The sequence below is a fragment of the Mercenaria mercenaria genome, chromosome 8, assembly GCF_021730395.1.
Source record: "Mercenaria mercenaria strain notata chromosome 8, MADL_Memer_1, whole genome shotgun sequence".
In the NCBI taxonomy this organism is placed as follows: Eukaryota; Metazoa; Mollusca; class Bivalvia; order Venerida; family Veneridae; genus Mercenaria; species Mercenaria mercenaria.
In genome coordinates this window covers 8,915,156-8,937,296 of record NC_069368.1, presented here as the reverse complement: position 1 = coordinate 8,937,296, position 22,141 = coordinate 8,915,156, and the positions used below count along the sequence as shown (strand labels likewise).

At 33.0% G+C, this 22,141-nt stretch overlaps 1 protein-coding gene across 1 annotated transcript in view; it reads left to right on the top strand.

Moving 5' to 3' along the window:
* The first annotated feature begins 7,613 nt into the window (after nucleotides 1-7,613).
* The window catches only part of LOC123523090 (uncharacterized), a 57,115-nt gene continuing 42,587 nt past the window's right edge, over nucleotides 7,614-22,141 (top strand). The window contains exon 1 of the mRNA XM_045300719.2: nucleotides 7,614-8,291. Coding sequence (XP_045156654.1) covers nucleotides 8,159-8,291 — 133 coding nt within the window. The 5' untranslated portion in view covers nucleotides 7,614-8,158. The remainder of the gene's footprint in view (nucleotides 8,292-22,141) is intronic.

The following is a 22,141-nucleotide window of genomic DNA, read 5'->3' as shown; positions in this document are numbered from 1 at the left end:
TTTTGTAATTCATATTATGTTAACTTTGTGGTTTTTTTTGTTTTTTTTTTTTTGTTCATCGTTATCAGTTTTCTCATTTTTAACAACTGTCAGTGTAAAACGGCCTCCCAAAATATCTATTTCTAATTGATGGGAGAGTTACATGCTTCAAACACTTCTTATCTGTACAGAATCTGTACAAACTGTGAGAGAGAAAAACAGAAAACAATTCTTATGAATATCCCGTTTTTGGCAAAACAGGAAAAAACAGTTTTGTGAATTGTCAAGACCTTGCTTTTGTGAATGCTAAAAGTATTTTGAGCAAATGAAAAACAATAGAATTTAGATCACTTGAAATGCCACACAATTATGCGAATAATTTAAAAGAAAACATATCTAAATGCTAGTATAAAGTAAATGATTAGAAGAAAAAATAGAAACTGAGTAATAAAAGGGCGTCTTAAAATATTCAAGTTTTATATAGTATAGAGATCGTTACTTGAAAGGGCTTCTACAATTTACCTGTATCCGTCTCATCGGACAGTCTTTTGCATTCGCCAGCATTGCAGGTTTTATATATATTGGACCTTTGCCGGAAAGATGGTTCAAAATGCAATTCCTAAATGGATTGCTCACACATTTATATTCATTCATTTTGTGTACCCATTATTGCATACTTTTGCAGGTATGAATCTCTAAACAGCGGTATTTCTTCTAAAAACGAAACTCAATTTCATTACGATTTTGATGACAACACGTATCTTACATGACTACAGAATTAATGCCAGTTCAGTTATAATAATGTTGGATCATTCCGCCCTATCAACATTATGAAGTCATACAAGAATGTAATATTCAGTGTATGTGATATTTTTATTTCAGTCTGCGAAATAATTAAAATGGCAACGCTAGCACATTATAGACTGACCTTTTAACCAGTTGAATACAAATATTTAAAGAAGACAAAACCAAAGGTTATTATTAATACTGATTCAATGCTAGCTAATAAATCGAAAGAGCACGCGATATAACAATCATAATTGGCTTTCTCGAAAATACTAACCATCTGAACAAAGCATGAGCAGACATAAATAATCATGTCACAAATAATCAAGACCATTCCCGGAAGAATAATTACATGATCTCCGAAGAGATGTCTAATCCGCCGAAAATAAATTTCTAAATCGTGATCTGCAAACATATTTCTGTTAAGAATAATATTTGTAGTAGCATGTCCATATATTAAAATGATCACATGTTTTATTTGTACACTTTGATGTAACCAATCCTGTTCAATCCCTATATCTGTACTACAATAGCATATTATATTAATGGTATCTTATTACTGAAAGCAATTATTTGTATCTTTATTTCCGCGTATTACCATTTCCGTGTATACATTGTAAGTGTCTAAATAGATAGGACTCATCCCTATTACAAATTGTTTCTCATGTTAAACTATTTCATTCAAAACATGCTTTCTTTTATCGTTTTTGTATAAAATTCCATGACAATCTTTATTTGTATGTACTTACATTGTATGACAAACAACATGCACAGTTTATGTCAGTGTCTATATCTCTGTGCAAGACTTGACATCTCGCGCATGTGCAGTGTTGCCTTATTTTTCAAATATTTTACAGTATTTTTGATGTTCATATGAAATTTTGTCTTCCTTTCACCGCCAACATTTTTGTAGAAAGTTTTACAGATTAAAGATGTTGTTGAATGCGAAACAGCAATTAGAGCAAGTGCTGTTTAAGGTTAGAAGATAAAGAGCTATATCTAAATTACATAATGCAAACTGTGACTAAGATATAACTCTTTAAGTAAATATATCGATATAATTATTATGGTACAGGAGAAAGGATTGGTTATGTTAAAAACTACGATGAATTATATGATACTTTCACTCTTGTGAATAACTTTAGTGCAATTTGGAGATCACGATTCAAAGATTATTTTCGGCGGATCAGACAACACATCTGATATCATCTAAATATTCTATTATTCCACCTGGGGTGGTCTTGAATGTTTCCGACATAACCCCTTATGTTATGTATTTTTAATTACTGATTAATAACTGGCATCCTACATCTTTTGAATGTTCCCGAGGGTTGTTTTATGTGGGTTTGGGGAGGCTTTATTTTCGGAGCGTGGCTTAACATGTTGGATAATCAACTTGTGTTGTATATTATGTATAGACCGACATTGCAATAATATGAGTAATGCTTGTTTGCACTGCTTGTACCAAATTAATCAACGAACGGTATTTACTGTTTTATGTAAATGTGCATCTTAATTGTAAACGTTTTTGTATTTATGATCGCTGCAAAACTAAATGAACAAAACTATAAAAGAGAAAAAAAATATTATCACATTCGCTGAATACTACATACCTTTCCCTTTTTCAAATTTCTTCCTTAACTGAATCCAGTGCAGAAAGATAACGCGGTCCGGTCACAGCGATCAACAGATATTTATTGTAACTTTAATTTACCTCTCTTAAAATTTAATGTATTTATGATATGAATGAAATATTGATCTATGCAACATTATTTTTGTCATTTAAATGCGTAGAAATCGCTATTCTCAAATTCAAGAAGATTCGCGTGGAGTAATGATATTGAAAAGCAAGTCATCCGTACATTTAAGACCACCCGCCTCTTGACCAATTTAAGATCATTTGTTTCGCAGACAGAGAGTAATTAAAGGAAGGAAATGTCAGTAGAGTCGAGACAGACTGTGTCTGATTATGTTGCCCGTGGGAAAAGTTCGATAGAAGACGCGATATACGTATCATTCAAAAGTGATGTCTACAAACATCCCAAGTCTGTTTAAAAACGTATGGAAATGTACAGCGTCATCAAGACCAATCTCAGCGGAATAGATAAATCAGTTCAAAGGTACAGTCCAAACTGCCAACAAAAATAAGTCTAGAAAATGAGACAATAAAAAGTTTGCAGTACTTCTACGGCAACAGACGCGGCCTACTGAGTACTTGACTTTCAAAACTGTAACCGCACGGTTCTTCAAAATAAACTTAATGCAATTTTAACATTACTTCATGTGTCTCACTGCAAATCATCAGACATTTATGTCTAACATCTAGTTTCAAATTAACAAGCTCTTAATGTTTAGCTCTGCCGATCGCGAAAACTGATGACAAAGAAAGCTCAATTTTCAGGTCCCTGCAAATTTTATCACCAGCTGGCAGCTGCTACATCGTTTCGTACTCCAGTAACACTGTACTGTGTGAAAATAAGATCAAATGCATGTGTGATCCGTACAGTTCCTTCCCGAGGCACCTGACAAAAGAAAGTCCACTTTAAGACAGCCCATCAAAGGCATGTATTTGCATCTGCAAGTGTCTACGTTATAATGTCGAGGTCAGTGCTACTAAAAATGCTCCTCAAATATTTCACACAATGACTGAAACTTTAATTCTAGTATATGTTATTATTTTAATGTACAAAATCGTTCATATCATCTTGACCAATACACCACGAAAGATTCGTACTTAATGGCCTTTAAATTTACGCATGTAAAGCTTTTGCAGTTTACCTTCGGTACCCAATGATAAACGCTTTTCAATTTTGAATGGTAAAGGTTAGTAAAAACAACTAAATTTCATATTTTTCCATAACAGATATCCTGTCGCTAACTTAGTTTAAAAGCCGAAATCATTTCCTGATATTTTTTTTCCTTTTTTCGTACATTCTGGAGGTCAGTCCCTGCAAATGTTGATAAGAACGAACTCAGTTTCGCTAATCGTATTAATGCTTATGATGAAATTCTTTGTTTGAATAAATGTATCTGATATTATTTTGATTTATAAAAAGTAGGAATCCATATTCATTACTAGCCCTAAGTATGAAATCATGGGAATTCACAACAGCAATGGAGGCGTTTTCTGTAAAATAAGTAATGTGTCTTCTGACGCATTTTTTCGTTGCGGAGAAATTTTCAAAGAGGGAAACCAGGTTATCAAGAAATTTTAATTAAATAAAATCATGGTATCAAGTAACTTTAAATTGGAAGAAACTGTTATGAAGTAATTTCAATTTGGATCACCATGTTATCAAGAAATTGTAATTGGAATACCATGGTATCAAGTAACTTTATTAAGGAAAAAATCTGTTATGAAGTTGATTTAATTTAGGAAACCTTGTTATCAAAACATTTTAATTGGAAAACCATGTCATCAAGTAACTTTAGGTTAACAATAAACTGTAATGGAGTAATTTTGATTTGAGAAACCATGTTATCAAGAAACTTTAATCGGGCTAAAAAATGTTATTATGTTCATTTGTGTTTTACTCAAAACTAAACGAGTTGATAAATTTTTAGGTTTATGAAAAATGACGTTAAATGATTAGTTATTTATATAAAAACGTACAGGAATAAAAGAGACAAGAATATCAAATGTATTTGCAAACAATCTGATAAGCTATGAAATTTCCAGTTATCTTTCATTTATGTATATGTGTAAACAGTCTGTATACATTTGTGGTGTTGTGTGGGTAGCGTAGCTACGGTCTTTGAAACTATTCCGTTTCAGCCTGTAAATACAGATGTTTGTAAATCTTAAGATACACTCTTATATATAAATGTAGAACCACATTCATATGGTCAAGTCCTCATTTCATACCGTAAGACGAAATCCTAACCAGATGAACATGTTTCATTCAAACAAACTGCCATTGCATTCTAATGTCTGAAATATTTTTGAGGTTAAAATGCCTGTTCAAATTGCAAAATCAATGTTCGTGCGTTTCAATTGTTATTACAGATATATATGTTTCTTTTCTTTTTTAGATGTTTTAATGGTAGATCATTCTTAGAGACTGCTAACGTAAAAGATCACTCTTAGAGACTGGCAACCTAAAAGATATGCAAAACCGGGTCAATGGAAATAATGTAATTAAAATGAAAAATTCACTTCTAGAAACGAATCTCGGTTTGAATAATTTTCATTTGGACAACAAATATACAAGTGTGCTTTACACGCTTTTCATTTACATAGGAGTATTCATTTGGATATGAAATACACAACTGTGCTTTACATACAATTTAAACACCTGATGTATTTCATAAGGAGTGTCTTACACACACTTACGCATACTTAAGCATACTAATCTATTTTATTAGGATATGAAATACGCAATGGTGATTACCACACACTTTAATCACACTGATATAGTTTAACTGGACATTATGTTCACAATGGTGCTTTATGAGCACAAAATGACATATTTCATTTGGATATGAAATACACAGCTGTGTTTTACCTATGTTTTAATCGCTCTGGTGTATTTCATTTAGAAATACAAAATGAAGCTTAATACACACTTAAAGCATATCAATGTGTTTCATTCAGATGTAATAAAATGTGTGAGAAGACCCCTTGGAAGCATAGAACAGCGTCGGTATGACTGAGTATGTTCGTGAGAGGCAATACATACAAATATGCTTTACACACACTGATGTATTTCATTGCAAAATGCAAATAACTCAAACTGAGATTCATTTCTGAAACAGAATGCAATTTACGCAAACCAAACTTACTGCCCGAGCACAGTCTGATGCTGTCAGTGAAGGTTACAACAGATGAAGTTTACATGGAATATAAAGGCTTCATTTAAAATGAAGACTGCAAGGAATATGAAGGCTATAAGGAAATTGAAAGCTACACAGAAAATGAAGGCAAAAATAAATATGAAGGCTACAGAGAAAATAAAGGCTACAAGGAAAATAAAAACCTACATCATATCTTTTAACAAAGTAATAAAACAAAAAGGACAGGACACCGTAGCTTTAAGCCAGTGTCAGATGTTCTATTTAACCACATTTTGAATACTAGTACGTTTTTATGCAATAATTTAATTTTTTGTACTATATCTGTTACATGTGGCGTCATTAAACATTACCATAAATCATGTTAGAAAATAGTATGGCTGTTAAATTTCGATTGCTGTTGTAAACAGTTTTAAAACACACAAATCAAATACAACAAGAAAAAGTAACATGGTAATACTCTGTTTTATTTTCAAGAACATTGACCAGATTTTAAATATCTCATTACGTTTTTTCTATAATTCACACTATCTTGGACCCCATTAGAAACACGTCGATTGACTTTATGGGTGATTCCAACATAAAATGACTTACTTGGGTTCAGTGTTGTTATATTTTCTGGTCCTTTGGGATCATGGAGTCAATTCAATGGATCTTTAATAGAGTTTCGCTTAAGGCGGTGCTGGGGGACATGAAAGGTGTTGCACCTTTCATTACCTCTCATGAACAGATTTAATCAAACCGAGTCTGCTATTATTCTTCTTGGTTGCATTCTACATTTCCAACGGATCTTTTTACAGCTTTTCTTTGTACAATTATTATAATCATTATTCAACTCATTTGATTTTATATTTGTTAATATTTTTAACGAAGTATTTTTCTTCAACTTAAAATTTCAAATACTTTTATAAGATATATGCGACACAATTCTAAGCCCTTTCGGCATATTATAAAGTCAAGGGTTATAACTCTAGTCTAACTGCCTGAAATCGCAAAGGTCAAATACTTTTTGAGGTATGTGTGACATTCTTTTAAACCGTTTATTTATATTTCTGACAAAGTCAAGTTTCATAACTCTTCACATGGTATATAACAATTTTCTTATATTTCAGGACTCAATGTCAAATATTTTGACGCAAACATTTAGGGCCCTATTGTAATTGTTGACTGTTAAAAGCTATAATATTCGTCCAAAAATAATGTGATTTTGATGACTCTAAATCAATATGCACGACACAAATTTCGACGGACGGATGACCTGACGGACAGAATTTTTAAAGATCAGTTAAGAATTTAATTAACTTCATTATGTTTTTGAAAAATGCATTCACCATCAACATAATTGAGCCGTGCCATGGAGAACCACATGTGGTTGCGACCAGCATGGATCCACCAGCCTGGCATCCGCGCAGTCGGTCATGATCATGCTTGTCGCTAAAGTTCTCATCAATAGCTTTAAAGCGAACAGCATGGAGCCTGACCAGACTGCGCGGATGCGCAGGCTGGTCTGGATCCATGCTGGTCGCATACCCACTATGTTGGTTTTCTCATGGCACGGCTCATATAATGATTAGCAGTAAACGGTCCTCTACATGTTCAGGTACGTAGGAGACTGTGTACAAAGCAAATAATTCTGAATCTTATAATAATTAATACAATTATTATAGAGCGTATGATTCTAATTATAACAAAAGTTCAAAAAGAAGGGAAGAAATGTAGTTATTGCTCCATCATATGAATGACATCATACATATAGGAAAGCAGAAAAGCTATCATATTTGTATAGCATTATTCAACCAACCACAACCATCATAATAATAATTTGATTCAAACTTAGGCGATGAGTGTCGTGTGTTACGAGAAAATTCATTATTTATACGAAAAGCATTTTTTGCGGCATAATGTAGACACTAAGAGTCAATAAAGAGAGGATTCCTCCTCTCATATTGTCTTGGGAGCTGACTTTTGATTGCATATTATAGGTGTATTGTTGACGTCATACACTTACATAAATTATTTGTCATGTGATAAACTGTGAACAAAGTGCTATATTTGTCTTGCATTCTTACTGTTATTTAAGACGAAGGCGTTCGAAATACGTACACAGATAACACTAAATTAGAGCTGTGTCATATCCTCTTAGATTTTATCATACTGTCTCAGATTTCCGACAATATTAAACACAGCAGTGAGAAATGAGAGTATATATATTGGAATTCCTTGCTCACTCTTTCTAGTAGAAACCTGTTTGAGTTGGACGAACTAGACTCAATACCATCTAACTGAATTCTCTTGGACATTTATCTGATAAACTAATTTAATAAAATTTCCGTGAATCAACAATAATTTAATCTTCCTTCTTAATAAAACGTATATCAAAACCTTTATAAGAACACAAGTAATTACACCTTTGCCTCGTAAATTATTCGTATAAAAGATTCAAAAGGAATTACATTTTTTAAAGCTTCTTAACATATGCTACTCGATAATAAAGTAGAACTAATATCAAATAAAAAACATTATCAAATACATTATAAAGGAAAAGGAAGTTAGAAGAAGTAAAACATATCAGGTTGGAACAGTGACGAGATAAAGTTACAGAATGAATATGTTAAGCTGTATCGTTACCCTGCTGGCAAGTGTGTATAGCGTAAGGATGTACCCGACAGATGACCTGCCACTGTACCCGGACTATCTGGTAGAAAATGATTACCCTGATACCTTCTATGATCAAGGTAAGAAATAATATTAATGACTATGATTTTTACTTTATTTCATTTAAAGAGAATCGGCATAGACGCTTTTTACGATGTCTTTTTTAAACTATAGTTCATACATAAATGTACAACTATGTGGTAATTTATTCTCAAAACAACAGGCCAATAAAAAATAAAAAATAAAGAAAAAAAACATATTATCCGTATAATAACATTGGAAAAAAAGTATTTCTAGCTGATCTTTAAGGCGGTATTTGATTAAGCTGCAATTTCTTACAATAATGCCTATTTAGACCGCAGCATTTGTAAAAAAATAAATTGAGGTTTATTTTAAATAGAAACTACACGAGAAGTAACTAATTAGTAACTAGTTATTGTGATTCACTCTTTTTCCGCCATTACTTGCAGGTTTTAGTTTTATTTTACACGTATAACTATAAACATAGAAAAGAAGAAAATGATACTTATACCAAAACTTTTAAGGTTGTTTCTCAAAAATTATGAAGGCCAAAATATATCATGTAACTCATACAAAGTATTTAAAATGTGGCATACAGTCTTTTTATAAGCGTGTTTACATTCTTTGTAACGTCTCACCTTAAGTATGATTGACAATTTTGCATTTATTTGCAGCGACTACGTGACATTATATGCTGCTCTTTCATTAGTAAGAATTATTTTGCTTGAATTGTTGGGAGCAAAGATTTATAGCGATATGGCCTTGCATGAATTTCAGCAGTTTCCGAGCGACTGACTTGATATTTGACATAATGGTGTCGTTCAGTTGGCAACTATCTAGACTCTTAATGACGAGTAATTAAGCGCCCTCCGGATCTTATTTCAGGCTTGGACAGGCAAGTTTTTCAAAGTCAGACACCATAATAACTCTGCCTTGACCTTGAATATACCTCAAGCTTCTTAAAGATGCGGCATCTGCTTTATGTATTTCTAATTCACTTTCGTACTGAAAATCTTAGATCATTCATACTGCGATAGATCTGTTTAAGAATTACTTATGAAATCGTTTGTAATACTTCGAAGATTTAATCGTTTGCAGTATCTTGAAGTTTGTTATCCTTTGCAACATCTCAAAGTTGGAAATTAAGTACAGTATCGTCGTAATGTTGGTATTTTTTTTTTTTGCAGTATCTTGAAGCTAGAAATAGTTTACGGTATCTTGAATCTAATATTCGTTTGCTGTACCTTGAAGTTGGTAATCGTTTGCTGTACCTTGAAGTTGGTAATCTTTTGCTGTACCTTAAAGTTGGTAATCGTCAGTTGCTAAACGATTTTTCAGGTCTTCACAGTGGATATCTTTATGAAGCAATTATATTTTCAATTTTCAGTCATTCGTCAACAATGAATTTAAGATTTCTCCTTCGGTCCAGATAACGTATCAAATAATATATTTAGAATCAAGCCAGATTATGAAGTAATTTCCCGCTTAATAAATCCAAATTCATAATTTACCATTTTAATATGCACATGATAAAAAATTCACCCACGCAATTAATAAACGACAATTGTTTCGCGAAAGAAGGAAACCGCTTGGTACTCTGATCTGATATTGTAGATATTGTGAAGAAAGTTTGTTCGAAAAAGAAAAACTTTATAGCAAAACATGGTAAGAACAACATGTAGAGATTATGAATTATAAAAATGATTTAATAAGTAGCGTCGAGCTTTTACATATTATCATTTAAAAATGAGTATGATACTTAAAAATCTTTATTGATAATTTTGAACATGTTGTTTAAGCTTTTCTGAAGTTTCTTGTTTTTCATTTCCGTGAAGTTGCCTTTGCAAAAAGTCCTACCTATCAAGCAACTGATAAACATAATCCCCAGTTATAACTGGAATATTGCGGGAAGAATTTAAACTGGCTATGAAATAATACTATATCTTGTACCAGAAAATGTTTCTGTCTAATAAATAAATTCAGATAATTACTTTAAGCTGAATTTTAGTTATAATGTCGTGTACCATAGTATACATTATACACTAAACAAGAATCAATATGTACCTTGAAATTTAACATATGCATGAGATATAACCATATGTTTAACCATACAGATACTTCATTGTTTTTTTTTAAGTGGTGTCATACAGGTGTATAGTTAAATACGCGGTAGGATTATTACCTGTGTCTTTGATTGACTTCTAGTACTATATCTAAGACATGTTTAGGTTTTTCAGCCGTGCTGGTATGTTGACATATTACTGATGCAACGGGTAATTTAAAATTTAATTTTCTTATTTGGTATACACAGTTAATTTTAATATTTGAAATTCAGACCAGACAACTGTTTAAAATATATAAGCATCACTACATAGATTTATAACAACAATAACGTTTTATGTCAGACTTTTTTATGAATGCATGTGCTATAAATAAAAAAGTTATACGAAGAACAGAAAATTCAACTTCTAAACTGTAAAAATCTTGTAAATGTATTTTATCTTGTTAAGTCTGAAATAGACATACCCCCATGAAATTAAGTGAATATCTCCATTTTATAACGTTGCATTGAGAAAAGAAAAACTTTTCACCAAATGCCATACAATAAATAGACCTTTCTAACTGCCTTTATCAGCTCATTAAAATAATCTTCATTTAAATTTCCTAGTTTAACATGGATTGACATTTCCTTAGAAGTAAGGCTATTTGATATTTCCGCAATGAAAACATACGCATTCCTTCGGATAATTAAGACAGGTTTTATAAATATACACAATTATTTATACGGAAAGAAAACTCATTTCACTGAAATGAAATTGAAAATTAGATGGAAAGAAAACTCATTTCACTGAAATGAAATTGAAAATTAGACGTACAAAATTGCGTGGTAAATATTTCATTTTAACAGATCTGTAACTTACATAAGAGCATAGAGCGAAAGCTCACTAAATCTCGTGATAACCATATGAAATCTCATTTCATTTATGAAGACGTCGTCATTGCACTTCACTTAATAAGCGTCTAAACGTTTGACAAATTGATCAGGACAATGAGTTATTTCACGAGAAAACAGTCAGTTACGATTTTCGTTTAGTTTCTTTTTCAAACATTATGCTTTTTTCTGAACAGTTACTTCTGATTGTTTGTTCATTTTATTCATTGTTACAGCAAAAACTTTAGAATGTAAATAAAAGATATCTTCAAGTATTTTGTAGCCTCTTTATCTAATAAAAGAAGCTCATTCACCAAACAGAGCACGAAATTACAAAATCAATAACTTTATTAACATTGTCCTATGCCTTTGGAATATGTTAAGAGTGAGTTTTGATGTTCACCACTAACTGGTTTAAAATCACCAGTGCTTTTCTTGCAAAGGTAGTGTCCCACTTTGTCCCTTTCTTTGTTTATTTTGTCTTTGTTGACTGTTTAGTTTACTTTGTCTGTGTATTGTTATGTGAAATGTGAATCATTTACGTAACATACATAAATTGCTTTTAAATTAGGTTTTCATTTTTGGGTGACTTGGCTTTTCCTACTTGATCTTTTTCCTAGTTTATTTTTACGTACAGCGACAATTAATTTTATTTCCGTGCTCAACTAGACGTTAATTGAACGCTTCAGCCACAGAACGTTCTAAGACTTAATAATCCTTTATTACAATAGCCACCGTGCAGCACTTTATGCCGCATTTTTATTATTTTGGATGCGAGGAGAGTTTTTTTTGATCATTACTTTCATTGAAAACTATCTGGTTAGGATCATTTGTTCTCATCTGTGTTCTTATCTGAGCAATAATAGTTCAACTAAATCTGTAAAAAGATCCCTTGGAAACATAGAATGCAACCAAAAAAGAATAATACCAGAAGCCACGAAATAAATACTTTAAAACAGACAAGTGGAGGTTGACGTGATATTTTTATATTGTGTTTTTTCTTATTTCTTCTTATTTCTTGCTTTTAAGCTCAGTTCAAATTGTGTTCGGAGTTTTAGAACACATGCGTCAACGCCTCACAATTAAAGATAAGTTATAGTGACCGCTGTACACATCCGTTTGTCCATTATAATGTCGAAAGTGATGAGCTCAGTAATGACAGTCAGTATTTTTCGTTCAATTATGTATTCTCCGTATTCGTTTTCGGCATTGTCTTGTTGTTATGAACAAGCTATTTCCTGTTATGACCGAAGGCTACCGAATTATATTTGAACTATGTAAAGCGCCTTTGAACGTGAAATTGATCATGAAAAGGGCGCTATATAAATCTGGTATAATAATAATAATAATAATAATAATTAGCATGTACGACGATACGTTCATGCACGGAAATTGCCGATTGTCTTTACGTGTCTACTACATTTAGTCAGACATTTGTTAGACTAAACCGTCATCAAATTCATAAGAAAAATCCTTTTGAAGCACGAAAGGCAAAAAACACATAGAAGGCAAAAATGCAGATTCACTTTGGTTCCGTTTGTTGTGCTTAACAGGACCAAGCTTCCTTTCTATACTTTACTAGAATGACGAATACTTGCAATTCAAAGAAATCTCTAATGTGCCCTGTATTAAATATTGTCTTTCAACTCTCAAATCAATAGTACAAATTATTTTGTATTACCTTCATTTAAATTTCCGAGTTCAACATGATTAGACATATCCTTCAAAGTAAAATGATTTGATATTTCCGCAGTGAATACATACGCATTCCTACAGATAATTAAGACAGGTTTTAAAATTTTACACATTTATTTATATAGAAAGAAAACTCAATTCACTGAAATGTAACTGAAATTAAACGTACAAAATTGCATGGTAAATATTTTATTTAAAGACTTAATAGATCTGTAACTTACATAAGAGCATACAGTGAAATTTCGCTCAATCTTGTGATAACCAAATGCAATCTCATTTAATCATTTATGAAGACGTCGTCATTGCGCGTCTAAACGATTGACAAATTGATCAGGACAATGAGTGATGTCACGAGAAAACAGCCAGTCACGATTTTTATTTGGTTTCTATTTCAGACGTTATGGTTTTTTTTCTGAAAAGTTACTTCCGACAGTTTGTTCATCCTATTCATTGAAACGACAAAACGTTCATAACGTAAAACCTAAATATCTTCAAAATTTTTGCATTCTCTTCATCTAATCAAAAAAGTTCATTCACCAGTCGAAGAGCTATTTAAATACAGAGTACAAGATTACGAATTAAATTTTCCCTAACAATTCACGTAGGTTTTCATTTATTGGGAATTGGCTTTTTCCTACTTGATCTTTTTCCTTGTTTTTACGGTGGTACACAGCGACAATTAATGTTATTTCCGTGCTATGTTAGACATTAATTGAACGTTTATCCGGACTTCTATAAACCACAGAACGTTCTAAGACTTAATAACCCTTCATTACAATAGATTCCATGCAGCAGTTTATACAGCATTTTCATTAACTTGGATGCGAGAGGATTTTTTGGGTCATGACTTTCGTTGAAAACTATCTGGTTAGGATCATTTGTTCTAATCTGTGTTCTTATCTGAACAATAATAGTTCAAGTCACGAAATAATTACTTTTAAACAGACAAGGAGAGGTTGACGTGATATTTTTATACTGTGTTTTTCTTATTTCTTGCTTTTAGCCAAGGCCAAATTGTGTTCGGAGTTTTAAGACACCACAATTAAAGATAAGTTATGGTGACCACTGTACACGTCCATTTGTCCGTTAAGTCATTCTTTCTAACCTACAATTTTTAGTCGATAGTGAAAACTAAGCTCTTGATATTTTTTGACCTCTTACGATAATTGACTCTTAATGACAGTCAGTACTTTCCGTACGAGTACGTATTCTCCGTATTCGTTTTCGGCATTGTCATGTTGTTATGAACAAGCTATTTCCTGTTATGACCAAAGGCTACCGAAATAGCATGTGCGATGATACAGACATGCACGGAAATTGCCGATTGTACTTAAGGGTCTGCTACGTTTAGTCAGACATTGGTTAGACTTAACCGTCATCAAATTCATGAGAAAATCCTTTAGAAGCACAAAAGGGAAAACATAAAAGGCAAAACATCAGATTCATTTTGGTTGCGTTTGTTTACAAAAGGTAGTGAAACCTTCGACAGTCTGACGCCACTAGCACCGACTTAACCAGACACCTTTATATATTATGATAAAAGACACGGTGATATCGAAGGACCAGAAGTGGGGATATAAGTCCTGAACTTTATACCGCATGAATTGATAACAAAAATGGGTTTTGTCTCTGTAACAAACAAACTGATAATTTTTTCGTAAATAAATTCAGTTAAAGGTCTTACAAATAAAGAGTCAGTTTTCATTAACGCGTTCAGTCTGAAATGCATATTTTTGAATTTAACGTTGGTTTTATATCACATTCACTTACACATGGATGAATCCTTGCCTGTAGACACTACAAAAATGTATGTCGAAGGGTTAAGTATACATTGCCCGTAGTTAATGTTTTCTGTACGTTTATGTTATGTATGTCCCGTATTGTCCTCCGTAGTCGTATTATTGTAATTAGTCCGTAATCGTCTTCCGTAGTCTAGTTGTTGTTTTTACTCATGTTTAGGCATTATTCTTCATCCAATACACCTCATATTATCCATATCCAATAGTCCAGTCTTTTCCAATATCACTTATTCATAATTCACTAACTATGATAACTAACCACATGTATGGGTCTCTCTTCTTACTTTAGATTTCCCGGCTAATTTGCACAACGCATGCGCACTTGGAATGAAATATTGATGGCGAAGGCCACAGTTTTTGTCGCTGACAAATGAAATATTTTATATGCGCATATTTGTGTATTTCCAGACCCGTTATCCCTTGACCCGAGTCTCGAACTCATATGAGCAGGACCAAACCTACCCAATAAACCAGGGTAATTTTAGACTGCTAAACGAAAAATTGTCACAATCAAAAATTACCCTGGCTTATTGGTTAGGTTTGGTCTTGCTCATATGAGTTCGAGACTCGGATCAAGGGATAATGGGTCTGGAAATACTCAAATATGCGCCTATATAATATTTTATTTGTCAGCGACAAAAACTGTGGCCTTCGCCATCAATATTTCATTCCAAGTGCAAATACATAGAAATAACAAAACCGATGAATGGCAAAAATAGATAAATGAAGCATTAAAATCAATCTTCTAAATTACCTGAAAATACACAAATATGAGCCTATATAATATTTTATTTGTCAGCGACAAAAACTGTGGCCTTTGCCATCAATATTTCATTCCAAGTGCTCATGCGTTGTGCAAATTAGCCGCGAAATCTAAAAGTAGAAGAGAGGCCCATACATGTGGTTAGTTATTATAGTAAGTGAATTATGAATAAGTGATATGGGTAAAGATTGAACTATTGGATATGGTTTATATGAGGTGTATTGGATGAAGAATAATGCCTAAACATGACTAAATGCAACAACTAGACTACGAAAGACGATTACGGACTAATTACAATAATACGACTTCGGAGGACAATACGGGACATACATAACATAAACGTATAGAAAACATAAACTACGGGCAATGTATACTTGACCCTGCGACATGTATGAAAAGTTTCAACAGTTAAGATAAAAGTAAAGGTTCCTGCATTAACGTAGAGAGTCCTGGGAGTGATGAAACAACTTAATTTCTGCCGAATCCACGTGAGGTTTCATATTTACAATCTAGCTTCCAGCATCTCTTTCAGCAATTACATAGAACTGAACACAAGTGGAGATATCAGTAGTTCATAACAGGTAATAGAACCCGCACCACTAGAACTATAGTCCACCACTACACAAGTGGCTCTACCAAGCGGTACAATTATTTATAAAGAAAATACATGCAACTAAAATGTTTTGTTCTTTAAAATAGTGGAAATTGTCAAATCGCATTCTCTTAAAATGCGATTTTGGCATTCCCCGTCTTTCGCCGGAAGCATGTGCACGTTGAGTTACATGTACGACTAAGGCATGCTGAGCTGGCTAACACAAACACGTAATCGCGCGGAAATTGCCAAGTGTTATTATGGGTTCACTACCTTGAAGTGTCACCTTAAAATTTCAGACTGAGAAGGTCGACGTAAACGGGTTCTTATATCAGCCACATGAATATCTACATGTGTACCCTTGTTTGGAGCATTTTTACGCCCAAAGCAATGTGCCTGACCAGCACCATCACATAATACGTATATTCCCATGAGAGTGGGAATATACGATGTTTGACTATGAAAACTCAAGATCAAAAGAATTCTATGATGAATGTTCTTTTTAATTAACCGTCACTGTATGTTTAGACTCACTAACGTCAAAGTCAGTAGGGGGCATTGGCTGCCCATAAGAATAAGTCTGCGACAACTGAGTGTCAAAGGTTAAGTAATATCGAAATATTGAGCGGTTAATGTTTCTATACTAACAACTACCGTGACCTCGACTTTTGATTACGAAACCAGTAGGTTCATCTACAGTCCACTTACAAGGTACCTGCAAAGTACGTGGGTCGCAGGTGAAATCGATCTTAAAGTATTGAAAAAAAAACGGGCTTTATACTAACAGTCATTACGATCTTAATTTAGTCCCTCTAAACTCATAATCAGTATTGTTCATATGCGACTCAAGACAATGTGCCTAACAAGTGAGGGCATTGAGTGTCAAGGCATTCTCAAAATATGGAACGGATCTTAGAGATAGAGATTCGCAAAAAATTGCGGAGAAACGGTATCTGTACTAATAGGCGCTGTAGTCATGCCTTTAACCCTATGGGTTCAAAATCAATATTGGTCATCCACTGCCCATGGGTTATGTGCCTGCCAAGTTTGAAAATTGCAGATCAAGACATTCACAAGATACTGAGCGGAAACATTTTTTGTATTGACAGTCACTGTGGCCTTGACCTTTGACTAAATAACTAAACTTTCAATAGTATCAATAGTTCACTGCCAATGCGCGATATACAAAGCTCATATCAAGTTGGAAGATCGTAAGTCAAGGCATTCACAAGATATTGAGCGAAAAAGGGTTTTGTACTTATAGTCTCTGTGACCACTAACTTCAAAATCAATAAGGCTCATCCACTGTCCTAGCAATGTTCTTAGTAAGTTTAATGATCATAGGTTATAGCATTTTTAAGTCTTTCAGCGGAAATGAAGTTGCCTTAAGAAGTACGGATAGACAAGTATATGCAGACGATCGCCATAACAGAATATGTCCCTTCGGGCATATTGACAGGAATCCGCCATTTTATATAATACGATTTTCTAAAGGAAAAACACGAAATGTCATTTTATGTCATTAAAACTAAAAGGTTAAACCGGTATTAGTTTTACCATCTCGCTCTGGGTGTAATTAAGAGTTTTAGGTTGACAAATGTCTGTTTTCACAGTTAAACGTTATGAAAAAGTTTCTTTTAACGGAATACAAAGAGAAAAATGACATCTTTTAATTTTCAATGACAAAAAAGTTATAATACCATTGCCCCCAATACAAGTTACGAATCGACTTTGTAAATGATCATAAGTAGGCTAAATTTTAATTGATAACAAGATGACAAGACATTAGGCTTACAGGGTAAAATATGATGAAAACATGATAAAAATACACACCTTACCAAAGAGTTTGATATGAATTAACAATGCTCCATCCCCGCACCTCCCCCCCACATCCCCCACACACACACCTTTAAAACACATACTATTGTTTTCGCAACTTCGCACGTGTAGGCTCAAGAAACATGAACGTTGGTAGACCACAATTGCTCCACTCCTTCCTTCGTCTATATCAAATTCTGCCAAGTTAAGCCTGTTTCGAAGCGAGAAGGATAGTATTTCACTATCTTCCCTATAGTGATTGACAATTCATGCACAATAAGACCATCATTTGGTAAAAACCCTGTATTAATATGCAAATATTCATTGCCAGTATATAAGTATTTTCTCTCTATTATCAGATGACAGAAAAAATGGAAAAGGTAAAATAGATTCAAATTGTGATACACAAAGAAATAGAGTCTTATCAAAATTGTTATAATAAATACAAGATTTAACAACCATTTGAATATGTTATGTCCTAAAAGGTTTGCTCATTTCGTATCGTAACCTCTCATAAACAGACAACACCTTTTGCTTGGCTGCGTTCTACAGATCTTCTAGATTTTATTAACTATTACAGCAGCAGACTTTAAGTGCAATACGGTGGCCTTAAAATATCTCTCCGCGTGCTAGGCCTCAGAGTTTTCATGTATATGTTGTTTTTTATGAACATATCATCCATTCAAGTTACCTTTATAATGGGAATACCCTTAAGGCAGTAGACCCGAAATAAATAACGAAAAATAACGTATTCTCCGTTATGTGATTTCGACATTCTCCTTGTTTTACGAAAAGCAAGATGCGCATGCGCATTAAGCTATGTTTGCGTCCGAAGAATGCCAAACTGCCTAACCCGAGTATTAAATCATACAAAAATAGCCGAGTTTCATTACGAGGCGACTACTTTAAGCCTGTAATAAATGGTGTTGCATAGTTCATAACCTCAAATTTACAGACTCGGTCAAACCTTTTCTTCTATTGTTTTGCATGATTGCGTTCTATGTTTCCAAAGGATCTTCCTGCAGATTGTAGTATAAATGGCTAAATACATGAGATAACATCTTTAATTATACATACCAAAAACGTAAGTATGCTCTGAAATAACAGAGGAAGACGTCATGGATTCACAATGTATGGCACATGTTTAATGAATATTTGCAAAAATCTCTGATATTCCCTTTATGTCTTTTAACTTTCAGTTCAAGAATACATCACATTAAATGGCCACCATTTTAATCTTCTTATTGACTGTTGTCACACATCTCAAAATGTCACATTTTTATACTAAGTCTTCAGCAATGATTCCTTGTTCAATCCTAACGAAAGTTCCGACAGATTTCAAAAATTCTGAAAATTACACATATAAAATGTGTAGAAGATAATATTCCTTTCATTACAACAAAGGAATATTGTAAGTTATTATTTGTCTTTGTTTTAGCGTAAATTAAAACAGAACACAGACAATTTCAAAATAAAGTTAAATAATGGTTATGCTGAATTCAGCAATTTGATTAAGAGATGTATGAACAGGTATCACGTTACACGCGGTCTCTAACCAACTTGCGCATTTATGGTACATCTAGGTGTACTCTATAAGACAAATACAAAAAAATCATAAACAATAAATTAGACTTGAAACTCTATTTGAAAAGTAGAACAAAAGATTTCTTCATATTGTGGTAAGCAAACAAATCTCGTTTATATTAGTAGTATGCTTTCTTCCCACTTTATTAATAAACGTCTGAGTATTAAATAAACTGATCAAGTGGGAACAAAAACGAGTAAATTGTCAGTTACGATTCTTTTGTTTATAATGTCTTTATATTAGGGGCCGTCCATTTCTCATTCTGGGGGTGTAGGGGTTGAGAACTAGAAGTGTTATGAAACAAATCTAAACTTAAAACAAATGGCAATCATATTTTCCGTGTTAAAATCATCTAGAACTCAGGATTTGGTGTTGAAGATTGTCGATATTTTCCTAAGGAGACCCCGTGTATTCAATCTCCTCAGAATTATTACAATTAAAATCTGTGTAAGTTCAGCTTGGAAGCATAACTAAGCAATATAATAGCAGACTCGGTTTGAAGGTCTAGTTCGTGAGATGTATAAATGTCAGAACCCCCAGCTTGCGCCGGTTAATGCAAATTTAATTTGTACAATGATATTACTTAGTAATTCCCAAACACCAGTAAATAAATAACTTCATAAGTAAGAGACTTTTATAGCATGCCACACGGCAATTAAAGACTGATCATTTTATCGTAAAATGCTCTCAAACACATAGGCAAAAGTGTATTAATGGAAATACAATATTTTTTAACCCTCTGAAAGGAAAAATGCGTTACAAATACTTCGTGATGACGTGGTTAGAATGGCTGTCTATAGACTATGAGGTAGAGATAGACCCTAAAAGTTTCAAAGATAAAAATACATTAAATAAAGTCTATAAATTGTTTTTAAGTCCTTGAAATAACCAAAAAATGAGTTTAAAAATGTGAAATTTGTAATATTTTGTTTATATTAATAACATAAGTTTTAATAGTTAATTTAAAGTTGTGATCCGTAAAGAATGACAACTCTTGCCTTAGGCCATTACGTACAAGCAGAGATATCTATTAGTTTACTTTACTTGCAATTACACAATTGAGTGGAAAATGAAAACGGTTTTAGACACAGTATCATACCTTTTTGCACAACAAAAACATTAATGCTGTGTTTGATTTACCTTTTAAAAACTGCATCATATGTTTTTGTCGGCTTACTTATGGTAAAACATTAACTTTTAACAAGCTGATAATAAAATGAAATACCAGTAAGTATTTTATAATGAAGATAATACAGTTTTGCTTGTATCAAAATGTCATAATAGAACAGGTTTTGAAATACAGAACAGGTAGGATTAGTAAAGGTGCAATTATATTGATCTCTATTTCCTTTACTCTCTGAGACCATGGTATTTTCTCCTCCAGATTTACTCAAATCTTTTGTAAAGCAACACTTTTTTCAAATGAACTGTTACTGAAATAGCAGATTGTCTCAAAATTGAGTACGGAATATCTTACTAAATTGCATTACAGTTGTACAGCGACAAATAAGTGTCATTTCTTCCGCCTGTTAGGCAATAATTGAACAATTATCCGGACATGCTATAAGGCTCAGAACTTTCTAAGACTTAATTACTCTCCACTACAATAGATAACATGCAGCACTTTACACCGCATTTTTCATTGCAAGACGAACTTTGATCATGACAATCATTGAAATATATATGGTTAGAATCAATTTGATATAATCTGAACAATAATGGGCCAAGTCAAGAAATAAATACTTTTAAGACAGAAATAGGGAAGTGTATGCGAATAATGTGGTTTTCCTCCTTTACTACTTCTTTGCTCATGTCAAATTGTGGCCATTTTTCCCCTCAAAAGTTATAAGGGTCAACTCTCCCGATTTCTATGCAAGTTGCAGTGTGCAGTTGCAGAGTCCATATTAGTCAACGCTCTAAGCTTGACATTAAGCCTCAGATTTATAAATTCTTTTTTTTAAATTTGCAACTAATTTTTTGTATTAAATTCGTAAAACTTTTCACGAAAACTTGCTTTAAAAACTACTTTTAACTAAAAATGGTCTGCATAATTTCAGCATTATAAAGGGAGTACAGGCAAATTGGGAACGTTTAGTGATTTAACTTGTTTCAATTTCAGACTGTGACCATTGATTAACAGCAAATTATAGACTGAGCATATTGATGAATTGTAAATTGCAGACTGAGACCATTGAATTATTGATGAATTGTAAATTTCAGACTGAGAACGATGATCAATAGTAAATTGCAGACTTAAAACGTTTATGAATAGTACATTACAGACTGAAAACGTTGATGAATACATTGAAATATATTACAGACTGAAAATGTTGATGAATACATTGCAATATATTACAGACTGAAAACGTTGATTCGTAGTACATTTCATACAGAAAATGCTGATGAATAATAAATTTCAAACCGAGACCGTTGATGAATGGTAATTTACAGACTGAAAACGTTGATCAAAAGTAAATTACACACTGAGACAGTTGATGAATAGTAAATTACTGGCTAAGAGCTTTGATGAATAGTAAATTGCAGAGTAAGAACGTTGATGAATAGTACATTACAGACTAAAAACGTTGATGAATGCAAAGGTTAATCCGTATGAATATAAATTACAAAACACTGTCATACATCTTTTCCACAAATTTCCTAGCTGTATCAACCTGACATGCGTGGGCGCAACGATTATTAATGTTGGTAGACCTCCCAAGTCTAC